The sequence below is a fragment of the Ambystoma mexicanum genome, chromosome 10 (assembly GCF_040938575.1).
Source record: "Ambystoma mexicanum isolate Mex_15411 chromosome 10, UKY_AmexF1_1, whole genome shotgun sequence".
Lineage (NCBI taxonomy): Eukaryota > Metazoa > Chordata > Amphibia > Caudata > Ambystomatidae > Ambystoma > Ambystoma mexicanum.
This window is the reverse complement of record NC_090932.1, coordinates 925,263,542-925,284,762: the sequence shown is the minus strand read 5'-3', so window position 1 is coordinate 925,284,762 and position 21,221 is coordinate 925,263,542. Positions and strand designations below refer to the sequence as shown.

At 50.8% G+C, this 21,221-nt stretch overlaps 1 protein-coding gene across 6 annotated transcripts in view; it reads right to left on the bottom strand.

Annotated features, from left to right (window-relative positions):
• Window positions 1–21,221, bottom strand: part of GNB4 (G protein subunit beta 4) — a 1,465,460-nt gene that overhangs the window by 125,476 nt on the left and 1,318,763 nt on the right. For all 6 annotated transcript variants that reach the window (XM_069618681.1, XM_069618684.1, XM_069618683.1 and 3 more), the window contains one exon: window positions 14,560–14,626. In XM_069618681.1, the coding sequence (XP_069474782.1) occupies window positions 14,560–14,626 (67 nt within the window). The remainder of the gene's footprint in view (window positions 1–14,559; window positions 14,627–21,221) is intronic.

The following is a 21,221-nucleotide window of genomic DNA, read 5'->3' as shown; positions in this document are numbered from 1 at the left end:
CCCTGGTGACGACGACGAGATCCACCTGACTTGCCTCGTCCCCTGTAGGCTTCTTGTGACGAGGAGCGGGCCGCCTGACGGTAGGTCTAGGAACCGCCGCCAAATCCTTTGGAGACACCTTGCATGCCTCTGGAGTTCAGAAAGGGTGGCCGCCGTTGCTGCAGAACTCCCAAGGCCTGAGCCGTCTCTGTGTCGGTCTTGATGGCCTGCAGGACTCATCCACTGTGTTTCCGAACAGATTGTTCCCGTCGAAGGGATTGTCCAAAACCTTGGCTTGCACGTCTTGGCGGAAATCCGTCGCCTTGAGCCACCCCTGCCGTCGAAGGCAAACGCTGTTGCCCAACTTGCGGAAACCGGTGTCGGCAATGTCCGTGGCCACAGTTATGGCATGCTCCGACGCCACCTCACCCTCATAGCCAGGGCCTCTGCCCTCTTGTCGTCCGGGAGGAAGTCCAACAGGGGGGCGATCTTGTACCACAACTCCGTCGTAGCGGGCCACAAGCGCTAGGGCGTTGGCCGCCTTAATCGTCGTCGCCGCCGACGAGATGACTCGTCGTCCCATGGCACCTAGTTTCTTTCCCTCGCCGTCCGGTGGGGAAGTTTAAGCCGAAGCCCCCCACCGCTTTCTTCTTGGCCGCTGCCGAGAGGACCGAATCCGGGGTCGGCTGTGCACTAAGGCACAAAGGGGCGCCGTCGGGAACCCGATACATCTTCTCGTACCGGTCCCTTTTGGCAGGCGTCTTGGACGGGTTCTTCAGGAGGGCAAGACCCTCGTCGCAGACGTCATCCAGCAACGGCACCGCGAGGACCGTCTTCCTCTTGGCCTTGCGCCGTTGGTAGAGGAAGCCTTCCTTCTTTTCTTTGGGGCAGAGCTGAAAAAGCTCAGATGCCCTGGCAATCATAGCGTGGAAGGAGCCAATTTTGTCGGGAGGAGACGTCCGAGGAATCGGAGATGGGAGGTCAGTCCCGTCATCCGTCCCCGTCGTGGCCGTGTCTGTTCCCGTGTCATCCCTCGGGACCGGGGAGGGCGACAAAGGCTGAGAAGGCCGTGAGGGCTGAAGGGGAGCCGGATGAATTCTCCTCCTCTTGTTTTGGAGGCCTTCCCGATGGTCCCGGGTTCAGCTGGGTCGTCCGTCGGGGGTAGGGGTTAGGGGCAAGTATCGTCATCTCCGTGCAAAATGGCCGCCTAGTTGTCTTGAGGCTCTGGTTGTGACGGGCATGCCGGGAGCGACGGTTGTTCCTCCTCCACAGGAACCTCGTCGTCGTCACCCTCTCTCTCGTCGTCCCCCTCGTCGGGATCCCTCCCGTGGGACCGGGCCTCTTCCAAATTCTCAGTCAGTTCCTCCTCTGAGGTTGTGTCTGTGTCCGTCACGGCTACCGCCCCTCCCCTCTTTTTCCACCAGGGTTTTCACAGGGGTCCTCGACGGGCTTAAAAGAGGATTCCCTCCGCGGAGGCAGGGAAACTCTGGGCCCGGCGGTTGGCTCCACTGGGGTAGCCTCCACAGGCTTCGCCAGTGCCGCAGCGACTCCCTCAATCGAGGCCTTGGCCGGGATCAAGGCCTTCACCCGTTGGGCGCACTTGAGGCCTTCACCTTAGGGGGAGGGTCACCGCCTCGCTCCCCTTCGGCCTGATCCTTCGAGATCGACCGGGGCCTCTCCAGAAGCTTAGCCAGGTTCTCGGATTTTCTCTTCCCCGAGTCAGAGCGTTGGCTCGCGGTTGATGGCGTCGGTGAAGGTGCACCCAGCCTGGCAGCAGAGGAGCCTGACCGTTCGGCACTCCCAGTGCCCGCGGACTCGCAGTGCTTTGTCTTCTGTTGGGCCCCCGTCGCCGGGGCGCCCTCACGGGACTTCGAAAACCACTCCAACGACTTCTTCTCACATGCTGGGCTCTGGCCTTCCAGCCAGTTGGAGAGACGGGTCCGACGATCCCTCATAGTCCGATCCGACATGTTCATGCAAAACGCACAGTACTTCTCCACGTGCGTTTTGTCCTTGTGGAGGACGTAAAGGCATTTCGAATGCTCGTCCTCCTTGAACACATTTTGTAGGTTGCATCCAGGGCAGATCCTGAACAGTTTGCCGGGAGTCGAGCTTCCCTTCTCCTGGGCCATGTTCTTCTCCTCCGCGAGGTAGGCCTCAGAAACTTCTGGAATCCTCCAAGAAGCGTAACTCGACGAAAACTTCACCCTTGAGGGGCGTAGATAAATCCGAAACGGGTCCCTGTTGATCAGAAGTAGAAACGGTGGAGCTTGAGGCTCAATGAAACCGAAAAAATGAGATAAATCTCTTTGAAAAAGCGCAAAACGCAGTAAAAGCTCGAGAGCTATAGCACGAGGACTCCCAACACTTTAACGTGCGGTAAAAGGAGGGCTGCCAGGGCCGGGGCTTAGGGAGAGGGCAGACATTGGCTGGGGGCAGTATGACCCAGAGACCAGTGATTGATTACTACTAAGAAAGACAGATCAGAAACGAAACCGATACTGATTTTGTCTTTACGGAGGATTCCCAGCCTGACGACAGGGAATAATCATGAGCATGTGAATCCATGCCAGACCCCATGCTGGAGAAATGACATTCCCCCTGAGAAATGGGACCATTGAGTCGTGAGAGCCCATTGAAGGGATCTCATTCTCAATCTGGCTTCTGGCACCAGAAAAATGCAGGAAGCCATCAGGCCGAGCAACCTGAGAAAACCGAAGGCCGGAAGATACTGGGCATTCTGGAATTGTGTTACCCTCTGCAGAATGTGGTGAGCTCTCTCTTCGGGAGGCGAGGCTTTGCCCGCTCAAGTATCCAGGATTGCTCCAATAAACTGGAGTTTCTGTGATGGTATCAAGTTTGACTTTTTTAAATTCAGAGAAAACCCTAGTTTGTGAATGAAGTGACAAGTCTTGGACAGATGATCCTGGGCTTGTTCTGGAGAACGTGCCCTGATCATCCAATCGTCCAGATAGGGGTAGACATAAATCCCTGCCTCTCCTGAGACTCGCTGCCACTACCGCCATCAACTTGGTGAAAACTCTTGGGGCGGAGGTTAACCTAAATGGCAGAACTCGAAACTGATAGTGAGAATTGCCAATCGTAAACCACAGGTACTTTCTGTGCTTGAGATGGATTGGCACATGAAAGTAAGCATCCTGAAGGTCCAATGATAGCAACCAATCGTGGAGTTGGAGAGCCTGAAGGATCTGAGAAAGTGTGACCATCTTGAACTTGTCCTTCCTTAGGAACTTGTTCAAGTTTCTCAAGTCCAAGATGGGTCTCAGGCCCCAGTCGTTCTTTGGGATGAGGAAATATGGGGAATACCAACCCTTGTTCCTCCCCGCTACAGGTACATGTTCTACTGCACCTTTCTGTAGCAGGGTTAAGACTTCCTGCAACAGGAGCGGATCCGGATGTTTGACAGAGCTGTATCCCGGTGGGTGATTGAGGTTTCTTTTGAAAAGGAAGGCAGTAACCTTGGGATACTGTTTCCAGTGCCCAAGCATCTGAAGTAATAACCCGCCATTCTTCCCGATGCTGTGAGATCCTGCCTCCCACTGGGGTCTTGTGGGTCAAAACCTCAGAGTGGTTTTGCGGCAGCTGCAGCAGCGGCTGGAGGCACAGATGCCGCTGCTGGGGCAGGTCTAGCACCTTTTCCTCGCATCCAAGGACATTTTCTTTGGCCTCTCTGACTGGCCTGTCCTCTTCCAATTGAGGAATAAAATCGAAAAGGACGACCCCCTCCAGGAAGATGAGCCTGTGTAGGGGCGTTGTCGAGGTTGTCCTATAGCGGCACAGTGATTTTGCAGCCACTTTGGAGGTCTGCAGCTTCTCCAAACTTTCATCCGCCTTGCTGCCAAACAACCTTGAGCCGTCAAATGGCATATTAAGAAGCCTGGATTGCACATCCGGTGCAAACCCCGAATTTCTTAGCCATGCAAATCTACGTAGCACCATGCTAGACACCATGGACCTACTGATACTGTCAGCTGTGTCCAAACCTGATTGAAGGCATTCTCCTGAAGCCTCCTTTCCATCCCTTATTATGGCTAGAAACCCATCACATTCCTCATCTTCTGGGATGTGTTCAGCTGACGTGGACATGCAGTCCCACAGGGTATATGTAAACCTTGCCAGTGTGCAAGTTACATTAGTGGATTTTAAAGCCATGCTCCCGGACGTAAAAATCTTCCTGGACCATGCATCAACCTTTTTATCATCCCTATTCGGGGGGATTGGGGGGTAAGCAGCATTTCTAGTAGAGGTAGCTGCTTGAACTACCAGACTTTCTGGAGATGGCTGTTTGCTTAAGTACTCTGGGTCAGAATTACAGGGTCTATATTTCGACACAAACTTTTTATTAACTGCTGGAATGGCTTCAGGATGTTCCCATGCAGAATTAACCCTCCTTTGTAAGGAAATATGAAAGGGAAGTAAGGTGTCTTGCTGAGGTCCTCCTGAAAGGATATCAGTCATGTCATCTTGATAGACTGGTGAATTTCTACCCCATCCTAAAAATTCAGTGACTCTGCTCATTACTTTTCTGTAGCTCGCATCAGCATGTTTTGCTGGGTCTGGTTTATCAAATTCGTACTCTGCAGAGGTATCCAGACCACTTGCGGATTGCAAGCATTCATGTAAATCTTGTATCTTAGATTGAGGGCCAAGTCTTGTGCCGAATTTAACACCAGCAGAAGTAACTTAATTTGCTGATGCCTCTCCCTCATATATTGATGACATGGTCCTAAAAAAATCATGTCTACTTTCAGGATGAAAAACCTTTTCAGGTAATGCAGGTTTTTCAATTGGTAAAGGCGTGGGCGTCGACAAAAACGTGGATGGCGTTGATGCTGTCACAACAACCTTTGATATTGTCGAGGTAGCTTTCGATGTCCTCGAAGGAATCATCGAGGGAATTGTGGAAACCATCGACACTGTCGAAGGAGTCTTCGAAGATGTCGACTGTATACTCAACGTGGCTTTTTTAGGATGAGTTGTCGACGCCTCGGACTTGATTACCTTTGCTGACTTAGAGGGAGTTTTCAATGTCGACCTCGAAGACGCCTGAGAGCCTGACACCACCTTGTTTCCTTCTGCCTCCGGTTTATGCACCGGTAGGTTTTTTTCATGAGGTGACCGGGAAGAGTCCCTGGGTGACACCCTCGACAACTTTTTGTCTGACTTTCCTGTTTTAGATCTTCCCCCGTCACGTTTCTCGTGAGCTGGGGCATGGTCTTCTTTAGACTTTTTTGAGGGGGTCTGGGCCGCATTCTCAAAAAAAGTTAACATAGAAACTCTAAATGCTTCCCATTTCCTCAGGGAGTCATGTTTCGAAGGGCATGTTATCAATTCCTCAGATGACGTCGAGGAAGAAGAGGTAGATGGAGATCAGTGCCATCTTTTCTTTGTTTTTTTGGAGGACGAAGAAGACTTCCCGGATCTGCTCCTCGACCTATATTTTTTATGGTGTTTCACCGAAGACTCGGCCGAGTCTTTCCTCCCCTTCGAAGAAGACTTCGATGAACCCCCCTACCCCTCCCCCCCCATCGCCATTTTACCTCTACGTTCTTTTAAGGCCTTATGGGTCATCAACTGTCAAGAACCGCAGTTATCAATACGGTGGTCAGAACCGAGGCACCCGAGGCAATTTTTGTGTGGATCAGTCAAAGACATTTTCTTTCCACATTTCCGGCATTTCTTGAATCCCATCTTCGGTGTGGAAGGGTTCGATGAAGACGATATTTTTCTCACGAAAAATGGAAGCGCCGTTTGTAACGATCCGAAGCGAAGCTAATGGAAAAACGGAACTGAGGCCAACGGGCGTGGTCGAGGCATTTATTATACAGCTGATGACGTTGGTGCGCGACGGATGCCTCCAAGGGACATTGACGCCACTGCCTCGAGAGGAGCGCCCTCTGGTGTAGAGAGAGAGAGAGAGAGAGAGAGAAAACATTTTTCCGAAGCAGCAAAGCTGAAGGTAAGGAAATATCGAAGATGAGGAATATGTGGGAGGACACAATCCATTCGAAATATGCCTTAGTGATGGATCGTAAACTAGAAGCCCTAAACAGTGCTTTTAAGTATCGGCTTCTCAAGTGCTTCAATTTTACACAAATAGGAAGTGAGTAACAGTTTCCGTATCTAAACCACCCGAACCCCATGATTTAGTAAAAGAAGCCAAATGTAACTTTCCCATCCTAAACCAGGTATACAAAGATCTCTCATGGCGGGTGTATATAATCAAGGTAACTTTCAAAACCAAAGTCTGTTTTACCTTAGAGACAGTCTGGGCCCAGTTTAAGGTTTATGGCTGCCTCCATCATCATTTCTCTGTTCCTTGCAATCAGTATTTTCATATTATACTGACTTTTTATTGGCATTTCAAATAGACAGAACCAACAAGAAAACCTCAACTCCCGCCCCCCCGCCCCAAACTCGAGAAGTCCAGTGCGAATTCGCCCCCTTTCGGATTGTAAAGGATGGGCTGGCCGCCCCAGGGATGCCCCATTAAGAGTCAGCCTCATCGGCTCATCTGTTATCCCCAATAGTCTCATGCTTCGGGGGCACCAATGTTGCCCTGGACCATCAACCAGATACACTAGTAGAGAAGCCCAGTCCGCCCTGAATCGTAGATGTTCCCCCTTGAATAGAGTATGTGAGCCATTCCATTGCCAACAAGATCCATAGCTTTGCCACCCATTTGTGGTCCTGCAGGGGATCTTTTGCTTTCCATCGGCGAGCTTGTACCATCGACGCTGCCCTCATCACTATTACATAAAGCTTGCGGCCCGCTTTGGATTTGATGGAGGCCAAAGAACCCCCCAGGCCCAGTATCGCAAGACCCTTGGTAATCCTTTGGTGCAGATCCAAAACTTGATTGAGTGCGAGCCCAATCCCAGCCCAATAAGTCTCAATTTTCGGACACTCCCATCATATATGCTCCCACAAGGTCACTGCTCCACATTGCCTCCAACAAAGGGGAGGCGCTAGGGAACATTCTGTGAAGTTTGGAGGGAGTCAGGGGGTGAGCAGCTTCAGCCACATCTCCCTTACTTGAAGGGATTTTGTTAACTTAGGGATCTGCTTCCATAGCCAACACCAGTCACTATCCTCGATTGGAGACCCAATAGCCCGCTCCCAATTCTTCATGTAAGAGCGCAGTGGAGGGTCCTCTCCTGCCTTCATATGCCTATATAGGGCTGAAATCAAGCGCTTGTCCCCCGATTCCCTACTGAGATAAGTTTCAAAGGGGGTCAACTGTCAGGTTGCTGCCTGCTTAAAGGTGGGATGGGTAAACCAGTGCCGAAGTTGGCAGTAACGGAACCTTTCCTTTTCACCGAAACCGAAGTCTGACTTGCACTGCTCAAATTGCTTTACCTGTCATCCCCCCCCCCCCCCCACCAAACATATCCCGCAACATTCTACATCCCCCTGGTGCCAGGCTTGGAAGGCAATAAAAACGAGACCCGGGGCGAACTGCGGATTGGTGAATAATGGTGTGTAGGGGGATGGGTGCGTCGTTAAATGGGCCTGCTGCACCGCCTCATCCTAGGTACGGGCCACCAAGGCCAAGATTGCACTGCAGTACATTTGGGGTGGCCTGTCCTGCTTCGGCTTCCACAAGACCCCTTCGAGATCCTCCCCCAGAACCGCCCTATCCATGGACCTCCATACCTTCCGCCGGTCGTTTTTGCCAATCCTGCAGGACCTTCAGCTGGGCTTCCCTAAAATATACTCTTAAGTCCCGTAGACCCATGCCTCCACGCTCCGTAGGGGTTCTCATCACCTTGCCCTTGGGGGCATGTTGGCCCACACAAATCTACTGGCTATCTTATTTAAGGACCTAAAAAAAGCCGGGGGAACGTGCGCCGGGAGGGCAGATAAGCAGTACAGGAGCCTAGGGATGACGGTCATTTTTAGGGTGTTAATGCGCCCTAGCCCGTAGATCGCTAATGGGCCCCAATCTATCATCTTGCCTTTTAGTTGGTCCAGTAGCGGCGGTTAGTTCCTCTGGTACAATTGTTCCACCGTTGTGGTCAGATTTATACCCAGATAAGTGATTGAGTGATCCACCCACCTATTGGGAGAGGAAGCCTTTAAGGAGCGAGACAATGGGGACGGGATTTGAGGTTGAGAATCTCAGTTGGAGGGATTTATTTTCAGGCCCGCCACTCTACCAAAATGCGCTAACTCTGCTTCCACGGCCGGAATGGCCGTACTCGAACTGGTGAGCGAAAGAATCACGTAGTCAACGAAAGCTGCAATCTTATGCTCTTCGCCTGCAAAGGGGAGCCCTGTTATAAGCGGATTGGAACACAGCTTCGAGGAACGGTTCCACAAGGTGGGCATACAGTATTGGGTAGAGAGGGCACCCCTGATTGGTGCCCCGTTCAACATGCACCGGGTTTGAGAGCTGGCCATTGATCGCCAACCTGAGGGTCGGATTTCTGTAGTTGGCTCTAATCCGGTCCATGAACTTGGGGCCGAATCCCAGCTTAAGCATTGAGGCAAAAAGAAATCCCCACTCCACCCGATCAAACACCTTCTCTGCGTCAATTGCCATCAGGAGAGTGGGGATTCCTATCTTATGAGCCTTTTCTATTAAGTGGGCCAGCCTCCTAACATTATCCGTGGTCTGCCTACCTCTGACAAAACCCGATTGGTCCGGGTGAACCAGTTTAGGGACAAGATGGTCTAATCTCTTAGCTAGGATCTTAGAATATATTTTGGAGTCCACATTAATTAGGGCTATGGGATGGTAGGAGGCGCACTCGGTTGGATCCTTGCCTTTTTTGTGGACGAGAACTACTGTCGCCTCCTCCATAGTTCTCGTAAATTGCGCTGTCCTATCTGATTGAAAAGCGTAGTGAGAATAGGAGCTAGTGTTTCCTTATGGCGTTTGTAGAACTCTGCCACATAGCCGTCTGGGCCCGGTGATTTAAGATTAGGCAGCGCTCTAATTGCTTCCCTCACCTCATCCTCTGATGGGTCTTTCCAGTGAGTCCCTCTCATCTTGTGTAAAGTAACCCTATCTAAGTAGTGGGATTGGAGCGCTCGCGCCGGAGTGTCGGACGTGTACAGGGCAGAATAGAATTGGGTAAATTCCCCTAAAATGTCCCCGTTGTTGGTGCTAGTGGAGCCATTCCCCCATCTTAATTTTTAATATATAGTCCTCTCCTTCTGCTCCTTTCTTTCATTCTCTAGAGCAGTCATCGGCTTTGTTAGCTTTAATGAAGAATTTCTGCCTGAGGTGAAGTAAACTCCACTCCGCCGCTCGAGTCTGGATCAGATCCAGCTGACCTCGCACTGCCCTATACTCCCTTTTGGCTGCCTGGGTCTGAGGTGTCCCCATTTTAGCAATTATTCCCTTAAGAGCCTCCTCTATTCTCAATTCCCCATCTCTTCTGGCTTTAATCGCTATTATTGCCCCTCTCAGGGATGCCTTAAAGGCGTCCCACCTAACTTGGATCGGGGTGTCCCCTGCGGGATTCTCAGCAAAAAAACTACTCATTTCCTGCTCCAATTCACGACCCAATACTTCATCTTTAAATAGGGCAATAGGGTAATGCCATTTCCAGCCCCGAGGGTCTACCCTTGGCTCTCAGGGATAAAGTCAGAGGAGCATGGTCAGATAGAGTTGTAACGCCCATGGAGATCTCTAGAGCCCTCCCGAGCAAGTTAGCTGATGGCCAAATGTAGTCTATTCTAGAGTGGGACCGGTGGGCATGGGAATAGAAGGTTTACCCCCCTGCTTCCCCCTGCAATTCTCGCCACACATCAACCAAGGCCAGATTGCTGATTTTCTTCTTCAGGTCGTGCGAAGGTCTCCCCAGAAGACCCGCCCCTCCCGCCGTTCTGTCTATCGCTGGGTCCCAAGCAATGTTGAAGTCGCCTGTGAGGATAATTGGGGACTTGGCGAACTTCCCCAATGAGCTTTGGAGGAAGCCATCTTGTGCCGCATTCGGGGCATATATCATTGCTACAGTGAGCGGGTGCTCGTTTCCCACCAGGGATACTGCCAAAAACCTCCCTTGATCATCCACCATCTCCCCGACGATATGTAAATCCAGCCCATCTCTAAGGGCCAGTAGGACCCACGCTCTCTTTTTCGGTTTGAGTGGCTTGTAGTGACCTGGAGTAGCCCCAAATCTGGACCCTACCCCGGTCCGCTGTGCGGATATGGGTCTCTTGGAGCGTTATGATGTCTGGGCGTTCGCGCCTAATATAGCGCTCTACTTTTTTTGCGTTTGATCGGCGAGTTAAGGCCGTTCACATTGAGTGAGAAAATCCTCAATACTCGTCGACTAGTCATGGTCCTTTAACAAAAATAGTAGGCCTCTCAAATTGGGCTGCTTAGCATCCTGGTATCCTCCCACGGGGTCTCCCTTTCTAGTGGTGCTGCGGAAGCCTCCGATTTGCTACTGAGGCACTGAATTCCCCCAACCAGCCCCCCCTTCCCTCTGGCAATGTGGGACGACTGGCCTCAGCCCCCCTCGAATCTGAACCTCGAGAGTCGCCCAATCTATTGCCCCCCAACTGTTCCAACGCGGGATCACCCAATCCCATTCCAAGATGTGAGTCCTATTCCCTCCCCACTCAGCCCTCGCAGACGTTGCAGATAGCCAAGGTCTTTGCAAATCCTAGTTCCTGCTTCTGTGCCCTCCCCAGACATCGAATTGAGGATCTGTCAGGCAAGACCCATGCGAGACCTCGCACCCATGTGGACCCAATCAGTTCTGCAAATGTTGTCCTTCCCTTGGCGGTGGGCCCTCCAGGCGCGGCTTATTACCATTTTTCTTCGACTTCTTGGACCGGGCCGTCGACCATTCCCACACTCTGCGGGAGGATTCCTGGGACGGGGGGAGGGTAGATGTTAACGGCGCTTCCTCCTCCATCCCCAACAGGGTGAGACCCTGTTCATAGGTGGTGATCCTCTGCGGCTTCCCTTCCCACTCAAAAGCCAGGCCAAAGGGATGTAGCCACCTATAGCGAATGCCTTGGGCTCTTAGATGGGGTAGAACCGGCCCGATATGTCGTTTTAGAGTTGTTTGCGCCAAATCCTGATACAGCGCTATCTCCGCCCCATTATACGTTAGTCGGCCAGCCTTCCGCGCTGCAGCGAGAATCCGCTCCTTCACTGACTAGTTATTCAGGGCCACGAGGACATCTCTGGGTCTCGCACCCGGATCCGCACGCTTGGGACCCACTCTGTGTACCCCATCAAAAGCAACGTCCTCAGACCCAGGCGGCTCCAGCACGTCTGCAAATATGCCCTTCACCGTTTGGGGAAGGTCTTGTTCCTGAGCGATCTCCGGGAGGAACTTAATGCAAATATTAAAACGCCTAGACCTGTTTTCCAAGTCTTCCAGCTGGAGCTCCAATTTGTGCATAGCTATCGCCAGTGTGTCCAGGAGCGAGTCCGTCTTCCTTACGTCCTCCGCTAACTCCTGAATCGCCCTCTCATTTACGTCCACCCTCTCCTCCATCTTACTAATGTCCCTTTTGATCTCCTGGAGGCCCTCCGCCAGGTCCTCCCTAAGAACGTCCATTTGCTTTTGACCAGCCACAGTAATCTTGTCGACCATGTCTGCCAACAGGAGTTTCAGTGCAGCCTGGGTGACCGGTTGTTGATGTACTGAAGAAGCCAGATCTGCCAGGATATCCCCCGGGGGCCAGTCATTGGGAGATGTTGCCTGGGAGTCCTCAGTGTCCTTGGCACATATCTTGGTCAGGGCATTCTCCTGGCCTTTCCTCAGGGAACTCTGGAGGGATTGCATGTCCTTGGGTTTATGTTTAGACATGCCGCCGGCAGACAGACGTTGAGCTCTGCAAAGAGGGTTCCGAGTTCCCCTGGATGGTAGCAACCCTCCCAGGTGGGTAGGCCATGGGCCAAGGCGCTATGACGGTCACTTTGTAAGTGCTGGTGGTCAATGCAGTCCTTTGCGCGCTGTGCCCTCCTCCAGGGACCGGGTGGGTTTAGGGCTGTAGGTGGAGGTCCCAGAGCGGTTAGGAAAGGACATTGTTAGGGGCCGGTGCTGAAGTGGCACGCTCAGGCCACCTCAAGGCCAGGGTGGTACATTACACCCCGAGGCGACCCACAAAAAAAATAAAAAAAATAAAGATAATTAGCCCCACAGCAAAGAAAGCATCTCCGGAGGAGGGTCTCCACACCTCCCCCTAGGTCCACAACATTAAGGGGCCAAGACCCCCAACCCCAAGAGGAATTGACACGTGGGGGGTGGCGCTGTGTCCGGTACAGGGATGCTGATCAATGCGCCAGGTCCACCACGGGGGCCCTCCCGAGAGCGGGACCCGTGGGTAACGGGGGATAGTCCCAGACAGTGGCTGCCATAGCTCCTCCCCCCCTCCCCACTGGGCGCAGTTTGTAGCTCGCAGGTGCTGCTGGGGGTGTGATGCGAAAAAGTTTGTGGTCCCTCGCTGTGGTCCGCTCCAGGGCCGCCCAGCGCCATCAGGGCCAACTCACCCGCCTCCCACCGCCAGGCCCAGGGGCCTGCCCAGCGGATTCGTGTGCAGGTGGGGCCTTGACCACCGCAGACTCTGTAGCGGCAAAGGTCCTCTCAGCACACCGCCAATGTGTGCGTCGGCACGAGTGATCTGCGCCGGCTCCGCTCTTCTCCGAGGGCGCAAGGTCCCAGCCCCCGAGACCCCCGCCCTCCAAGGACAGCGAGGCTGAATGGTGGGCAGGGGAACGCCGCAGGGGAGCTGGCCCGCACCGCCACACTCACCCGGTAGGTTGTGATCCGCCTTCCCACGCCGGCAGACTGGCCTCGAGTGCCTCACCAAAACCTGGGTGGCGCGTGCCGCAACGGGCCGGGCATTCCGCTGGCAGCACCGGCCCCAGACGCAGGAGCAACAGTCCACCTCCTCCAATCCTCCCGGGACCGACAGACCTCCAGCACCGGTTCCAGATCGCCGCAGAGGAAAACAACGCTCCTGCTGCCTTGTCGCATCAAGATGTTACCGCCTGGGAAGGGCTAAGTCGGCCAGGATGCAGAGTTTCAAGGCCTCGGGAAGGGAGCTCGGTGGCCGCTGTGTACACAGCATCGCGGCCATCTTGGAATTCCTGCAATCAGTATTTTCTTAATCCTAAGTGAAGCGAATTTGTCTACATTATCGGGAGCTTCCCACAATGCAACTTCATTTAACCATATTTGTTGCTCCTTGACATTTGCTGCCCATGGGATGCATTTCTCCTCCTTCAGAGTCAAGAGATGTTTTAATGCATCTCAGTACTTTCCTAGGCCATCCGTACTACACAATCTAAACCAGTAAAAAACTGGCTTTAGAGCAGGTACATTTCCTACTGGGAAAATGTCATACTCCAGGAGTAATAATGCTGCGGCAAGCATTGTGGTAGTAGTAACAGATTTTTTTAAGAACTTGCCATAGCCCCAAATTTAAACCAGAAAAAGTGATGGGTGAAAGGTTTCAAATTAATCTGAACCACTGGCATTGCTCTGGGCAACATTCCACACCGCCGTTTTTTTAGCCCGTCTGCGCCATTGCAAAAGGGGTCCAAACATATGCAAATCAATCAGGTACTGCCACCAATGGGAGCACTGCTAGGCCAGGTCCCCTCGGCACGGAAACATAGGCAACCTCAGGCAAGTTTCGGCATTGTTGGGGCTCCTCAGTGAGGCGCAGCTTGGTTCTCTCCGGCGCAACCCCAACTTTATGCATCAAAAATGGAAGCTGGTATTTATTGCCTTTTGGTATAGTTCAAGAGCAGGAGACATGGCCGCACTCCTGTGTTTTGGAAAAAAGGAGTCTTTTACCCCACTATATTTTCCCAGGTTGGTACAGGCTTTAGTGAGGACCAACCACAGTTCTCATGTGATCCAATTCCTGAATAATCATAGAATGAAGTCTGTTCTAATGTGCATTCGTCCACAAAGATGTTTAATGGGCTGCGCTTCATGAACTGTGGTCTAAAAACCATTGTCTTTGTTTTTTCAGTGTTTAATCACAGTTTGAGGTCCTCGCATTTATTTAGAAATCCATTCAAGGTTGCCTTTAAGCCTTGCAGGGAAGTAGACAGAATCACTGGGTCATCTGTGTAAAATAGGGGAGGATAAATATCTGGCCCACCTTGGGGCAATCCATGCACCTCTGAACTAATGCCTTAATTTTTTCTTCTATGTATATACTGAAGAGTAAGGAGGCAAGAACACATCCTTGCCTTACCTCCTTCACCACATCGAATGGTGCAGTTAATTCTCCAGCCAAACCGATACACATGGCTGCCATATTCACGGTATACAACTGCATGGCAGAAATTAATTTTAATGGGGCTCCCATATCCCTCAAAATCCGCCAAAGGGTTTCCCGTGAGACACTATTGAAGGGTGTCCTGGGATCCACAAAAACAGCATACAGTTTCATCTTCAGCAGCACTGTGTACTTCTGATCAGCAGGAACAGTAGAAAACTTCAATATCTATTAAAGGACTTGATCAAAATTGAATGAGGCTCTTCAGTATGTTAGACATACTAAGAAATTGGATATAATATACATTTTGAATAACATTCTTTCAATAGTGCTCAATATTTAACATACCAAGTTGTGTCTCCAGAACTTGTAACGATTTGGTTATCATCTAGGAAACGACAGCAAGACAAGTAACCTAAATAAGACAAACAAACCATGTGTTAATGCCAGAAATATCCAGGTTACAAGTTCAAACAAAGTATTTATGGTAATTCATGTTCAAGCTTTGGTAAGAACATAAGTGGAATGTACTCTCAGTAATGATTTTACTGTCAGCCCTGCAGTCCATAGCCTTACATATTAATAAGCCTAGTCAATAGCGCTTGGGTCATGAGCAAAACCACACTTCGCAAGTTTAAAGCAGACCAACTCAATCCTTTATCCTTCTGAGGTCAATTAACTTAGCACCACCAAATTGGTTCATCACAGTTATTACAGTGCCTAGAAGCAGGAGTAATCTTGCATGAAGCACTATATGAAAAATGCATATTTGCTTGATTATAAAGCACATTTAAAAAATATTAAATAAATATCAATTTGAATGCCAGGGCATTTCATTTATCTTGCTGCACAGCACTGAGACACTAGCATGAGTAGGTGGTAAGTCACTTGAAGGAAAGTAGTCGCACTGGAACTACAAGTCGACTGCTAAGTCAAAGGGCCCGTTTTTTTAGACTTGTGGGAAGCTTATAAAATATCCACTAGACACGTTTTTTTAGCTAACAAAATATTAGGAATGCGATAAATGGAAATATACCATCTCTCCTATGGCCCATCTTGCAAGAGCAGGCATGCTGAAGGAAGGCCCTTGAACTTACAGCAACTCAGAACACAAGACTATACAATATAGTGCAGCGCACTTACTAGCCAGTTTGACAGAGCTAAGGACACAATACATGAACAACACCTCCTTGATGATTTAAAGTCCCTAGATTGATCCAGTTAGGATCAAAGTGATGCCTTTTATTGAAAAAAACGTAAAGCACCCCTGCAGCATTTGAAGAATGTTTCAGAAAGACCATGGGAAGGAAGATATCCAGGTAAATATGAAAGGCAGAGAGGACCTTTTCCAATAAAGAAGAATGGATTTTGGGTTCCACCTTATGCAGGTGGACAGTAGCTCAGATTTGCATTTCACTTCTCATCACTGTAGTGATCCTAATGACAAAAGAATATTCAAATCCTAAACACTCCAGTGACTGGCGCATATAGATGGAAAAACCCATCAAAATGTCGTACTACAGAATTCCACAAATAGGATTCCAAGATGACTGCCGGTGAGTAGGGACGTGAGATCCTTAGCTCAGCTCCGGCACAGAAAATAGCTGCCCTTCTGCTTTGTTGTGGCAGGTGTGGGGGCATCAACCAGAAAGCAATACTCCACATATCAAGCGGTCATCGGAAGAAAAGAAAAGAGTTAATCCTTCTTTGTTGGATATGTGTGGTCACCGGGTCATCAGGGACAGACTCTCTGAAAGCGCACGATATATGCGACGGGGGACGGTGCCAGGCATCAGGAGATAGCCCAAGTACGAATTCACATTGGGAGTAGCAGGCGGAAAGAGGGACGTGAGAAGACCTACGATACCTCCCTGGAAACGTAGCAAGAGTTTGATAAAGAATCGAGTGTTTCCCCAGAGGTGGTATCTGTCAACATTCAATAAACTTGCCCCCGATAAGGAAAGGGACCTTTTCTTTCACTTTATTGCACACGCGTATGAGACATGTTCTACTTTGATGTAGCAGCTGGACCGAGAAGAAAGTGCCACTTAAGGTGAGAGGATGCATAATACAGCAGTGTGGAAGGCACTATAATAATGAGGTGGTGCTGGATGACAAGCAAGCGTGTTATGTGAACTCTGTCCCTCGAGGGAATTACAGCAGCAGCTCCACAGTGGGAGGAGGAGTAGTACGCGCATTTAGCCCAATGAACGGTATGATGTGCCAATATGCCTGGGAGACATGTAAAGATGATTTCCCAGGAGATTCGCAGCCACCCTAAGGTGGGAGGAGGAGCAGAGCAAACGAAGCCCTGAGAAGGGAATAGTTTCTTACCTGTAACTCCATTTCTCCAGCATTGGTATCTTTCATGGATTCACATGCTTAGAATATTCCCCGTCGTCAGGCTGGGTATCCCCGGTACATTATATAGACCCTTTCCCGTAGGAAAACTTTTGACGCTTATGCGTCCTATCCACCTCGTTTTGTATCATGCGTGCCCGCGCCGTCAGGACGCCATGATATAAATACAGGACCTGCCCCCGCGCTCCCTCAGATTTCGGCCCCCAAAGTAGTGGGGGAACCAGTTTGCATGCCCAGGGGAGGCAGGCGGGCACATGTGAATCCATGAAAGATACCAATGCTGGAGAAATGGAGTTACAGGTAAGAAACTATTCCCTTCTCCAGCATTGGATCTTTCATGGATTCACATGCTTAGAATAGATTACATAGCAGTACCATCCCGAAAAGAGGAGGCGTGCATGCAAACTCACATACTTTCCTCACAATGCCCGTTCCCTATGGTCGTGTACCCATCAGCAATTGTTAACATAGAAAACGAACAATATTCAATCATAATTGCAACAAGATCTAACCCCTCAACCGGGGCTTACCTTATTGGAATAGGTGTCGAAGCACCGCCTGTCCCATCCGAGTATCTTCGGCATGTTGTTGTGACAGGCAGTAATGGCGGGTAAAAGTGTGTGTAGCCGCCCAGGTAGCCGCCATGCAGATGTCCCCCAGAGGGACTCTAGACCACAGCGCCGTCGACGATGCTGCCGCTCTAGTTGAATGAGCTCTTGGGCGTCGCAGAAGAGGCTTCCCAGCCTTGGAATGGCAGTACGAAATGGTAGACGATACCCATCTTGACAGTCCTTGCTTTGAAATGGCTTTGCCTTTAGCACCCAAACCATAGGCCACGAACAATTGCCTCGTTTTCCTGAAAGGTTGCGTGCGATGAAGATAAAACTTGAGAGCCCTTTTCACATCTAATGTGTGTAACGTGCGCTCCGCTCCCGAGCATGGCTCTGGAAAAAAAGTAGGTAAGACAATAGAGGAATGTTTATGGAACACTGAAGGAGCTTTCGGTATGAACTGTGGGTTAGTGGCAAGGACCACCTTGTTCTTGAAAAATCTTAAGTATGGTGGGTCTACCATTAGAGCTTGGATTTCCGAAATACGTCGGGCTGAAGTGATGGCCACCAGGAAGGCCAATTTCCACGACAAAAACTTTAGAGACGATGATGACATTGGTTCAAAAGGAGGTTTCATAAGAGACGCTAACACCAGATTGAGGCTCCACACCGGAGGAAATCTCTTCTCGGGAGGGAAACTCCTAAACAAACCTTTAAGGAAGTGCTTAATCAGGCGGTCGCTGTATAATGGTGCGGAATGTCGTTGACGTGTAAACCTGGAGATGGCGGCCAGGTGTACTTTTACCGACGACACCGATAAGCCCTTTTTAGCTAAGAACAGCAAGTATGGAAGGAGCTGTTCCGGCGTAATCGACTGCGGAACCAAACCTGGTTGATCCACACACCACTGACAGAAACTCCTCCATTTTTACGAGTATGAAGTGTTTGTGGAAGGTGCTCTTGCCGCTTGCAGAATACGGCACTCCTCCGGAATCGTTAGCTGACCAAATTCGGCGAAGTCAGGAGCCAGGCCGTCAACTTGAAGCTGTCCGGGTCGTGATGCCAAACGATACCCTCCTGTCGAGACAGAAGGTTGGGGATCTTCCTGAACCTCATTGGCTCCGCCGCCGCTATGTGCAGCAGGTCTGAAAACCACAACTGTCTGGCCTAATACGGGGCCACCAGAATCACCCGACATGGGTACTTGAGGATCCATTGCAACGTCCTCCGGATAAGAGGAAATGGAGGGAATGCGTACAGGAATTTGTTCGTCCATGGGAAGGAGAACGCATCCCCCAGTGAGCCCTGCTGAGGCCATCGGCTTGCATACTGCGGGCATTTCCTGTTGTCCTTCGTCGCGAACAGATCGATGGAAGGATGTCCCCACTTCTTGAATACGTGTTGTAGTTGCTGGTCGTTCAGCACCCATTCGTGAACTTTGTTCATTTCCCTGCTGAGGGCATCGGCCTCCACATTTCTCACACCTGGCAGGTGGAACGCCAAGATTAGCATGTTGTGTTGCAGGGCCCAATGCCAGATTTTCTGTCGACAGGGACCTGGAACGTGTTCCTCCTTGTTTCCTTAGGTAAAACATTGTAGTCGTGTTGTCCGTCATGACACGCACCACAGAGTCTCTCAATTGAGGAAGAAAAGATTTTAGAGCCCACCGCACTGCTCTCAGTTCTAGCAGGTTGATATGCAGGGAGGACTCTTGTAACGACCACCGGCCTTGTACCTGTAACGTATCCAGATGAGCTCCCCATCCGCTCAGCGATGCATCCGTCACCACAGTCTTCTGGAACTCAGGTTCCACCAGAGGCATTCCTTTCGTTAGATGAGTAGAAACTCTCCACCAACAGAGTGCTTGTACCAGTTGTTCGTCGATGACCAGTCTGTCGGACCAGCGACCTTGGCTCTGCGCCCAACGGTCCGCTAGAAATTCCTGGCAAGGCCTCATAAACAGACGGCAGTTGTTTATCAACGGAATGCAGGATGACATGGTCCCTAGCAGGGACATGTATTTGCGCACCGACACCCTGGTACCGCATCTCCATTCCGACGCCTTGCTTTGTAGCTTCTGTATTCTTTCGCTGGATGGTCTTACAAGGCTTGTGTGCGTATGAAACTCCGCTCCTAGAAAGACCAAGGTCCTCGAAGGCTCTACGGAGGACTTGCTGAAGTTTATTGCGAAGCCCAGTTCCTGTAAGAGGGACATCGTGGCCCCCAGACTGTTTCGTGTTTGTTCCATGGACGAACCTCTGACCAGCCAGTCGTCTAGATAGGGATAGACATGGTGACCGTCCTTCCTTAAATGGGCCGCTATCGGGGCCAAACACTTGGTGAACGTCCTGGGGGAGGACTTGAGACCGAACGGGAGGACCTTGAACTGAAAATGCTTTCGCCCGACGACAAACCTTAAATATCTCCTGTGTCGTGGACGTATTGGGATATGAAAATATGCGTCTTGAAGGTCTAGCCACGACAGATAATCCATGGGTTGCACTGACCTGATAACCTCCTGGAGCTTTAGCATTTTGAGCTCTTTAGCCATTTGTTGAGTATCCTCAGGTCGAGAATGGGCCTCCATTTTCCATTTGGCTTCTTGACAACGAAGAACCGGGAATAAACCCCTTGTCCTTCCTGTGCCACAGGAACCCGTTCTACCGCTCCTTTTTGCAGCATAAGCGCCACCTCTTGTCTTAGAACTCGAAGGTGGGGCTGGGCCGAAAACACTGGCGGAAGACTTGGAGGCTTGTTTTTGAATTGTAGCGCATGACCCATGCGAATCGTGTCCAGAACCCATCAATCTGTGGTGATGCATTTCCATTGGTCGATATGATGAGAGACTCGACCCCCCAGGACGTTCCGAAGGCCGTCATTGGTTGCTGGTTTGCTTGTCCTTCGTCGACAAGGGACCCGAGCCGCGTCGTCTGGAGGCTTGATAATCTCTGCCTCTACGTGCCGACTGGGATGCACGTCTGTAACCTTGTGAGGAGTCTGAGGGCCTGTTAAATCCACGGTCCCTAGAGGCTCCAAAGCGGGAGTTTCCGGAAGCACCCCTGAAGGGGCAAAAAGAGCGAAAACTTCTACCTGTCTGGAGGGCGCCGAGAGACCTAGCGGTATCCGTGTCTTCTTTCATCCCCTTCAAGGCTTCATCTACCTTGTCTCCAAACAGATGTTCTCCTTCACATAGCATGTCTAGGACTTTGTATTGGACTTCACGTCTGAAAGTAGTACATTTGAGCCACGCTTGTCGACGTAGTACTACGCCATGATTGATTTGTTTGAAACCAGACTCTGCTAGGTCCACCGCAATATTAATTGCATGGTTCGAGGCCTCCTCACCATCTCGTACTAGCAACATGGCTGCTTTTCGATGTTCTTCCGGCAGATGTTCTAGGATAGGGGCTAGTTTATGCCACATCTCCCTATCGTATCGTGATACAATCGCCAAGGAGTTGGCTGCTCTTACCGTCGTGGCGCCGACTGAGAGCACCTTTTTTCCAAAGGCGTCCTGCCTCCTGGCCTCGCTTTCTGGTGGGGTTGAACATTTTTGCTGTACTCTGGCCTTCCTAGCCTCTGCCGCCGATACCACAGAGTTTGACAGAGGCTGTGATGTTAGACATTTTGGAGTGGACTCCGGAGCTTTAAACTTTTTCTCAATACGCCCCTTAATAGCCGGTTCCGAGAACGGATGACGCATCGTCTTGAGGCCTTCTTGCCACACCTGGTCCAGGATTGGGATGGCAAATACCGATTTCCTCCTTTGACCCATGTGATCAAAAAGAAAACAGTCTTTCTTTTGCTCCTCAGGAATTAAGCCGAACTCGGAACACGCTTTTCCCATCATTGCATGGAAGGCTCCCACATCATCCGGAGGAGATGGTTGTGCCTGGCTCCTCGTAGACTCTACCTCTACATCCGAATTCCATGTTGGGTCTCTCGACGGTGACAGGGAAATGTCCGACCCCGAGTCACCTCGTATAGAATCGGACTCCGATAGCTCACCCTCCTCCTGCGCTCGAGGACGATCCTTCACCACCTGGGAGGCCGACGGGCTTTTGGTCGTCGAGCGAGCTGCTTGAGCTTGTTCGTCGA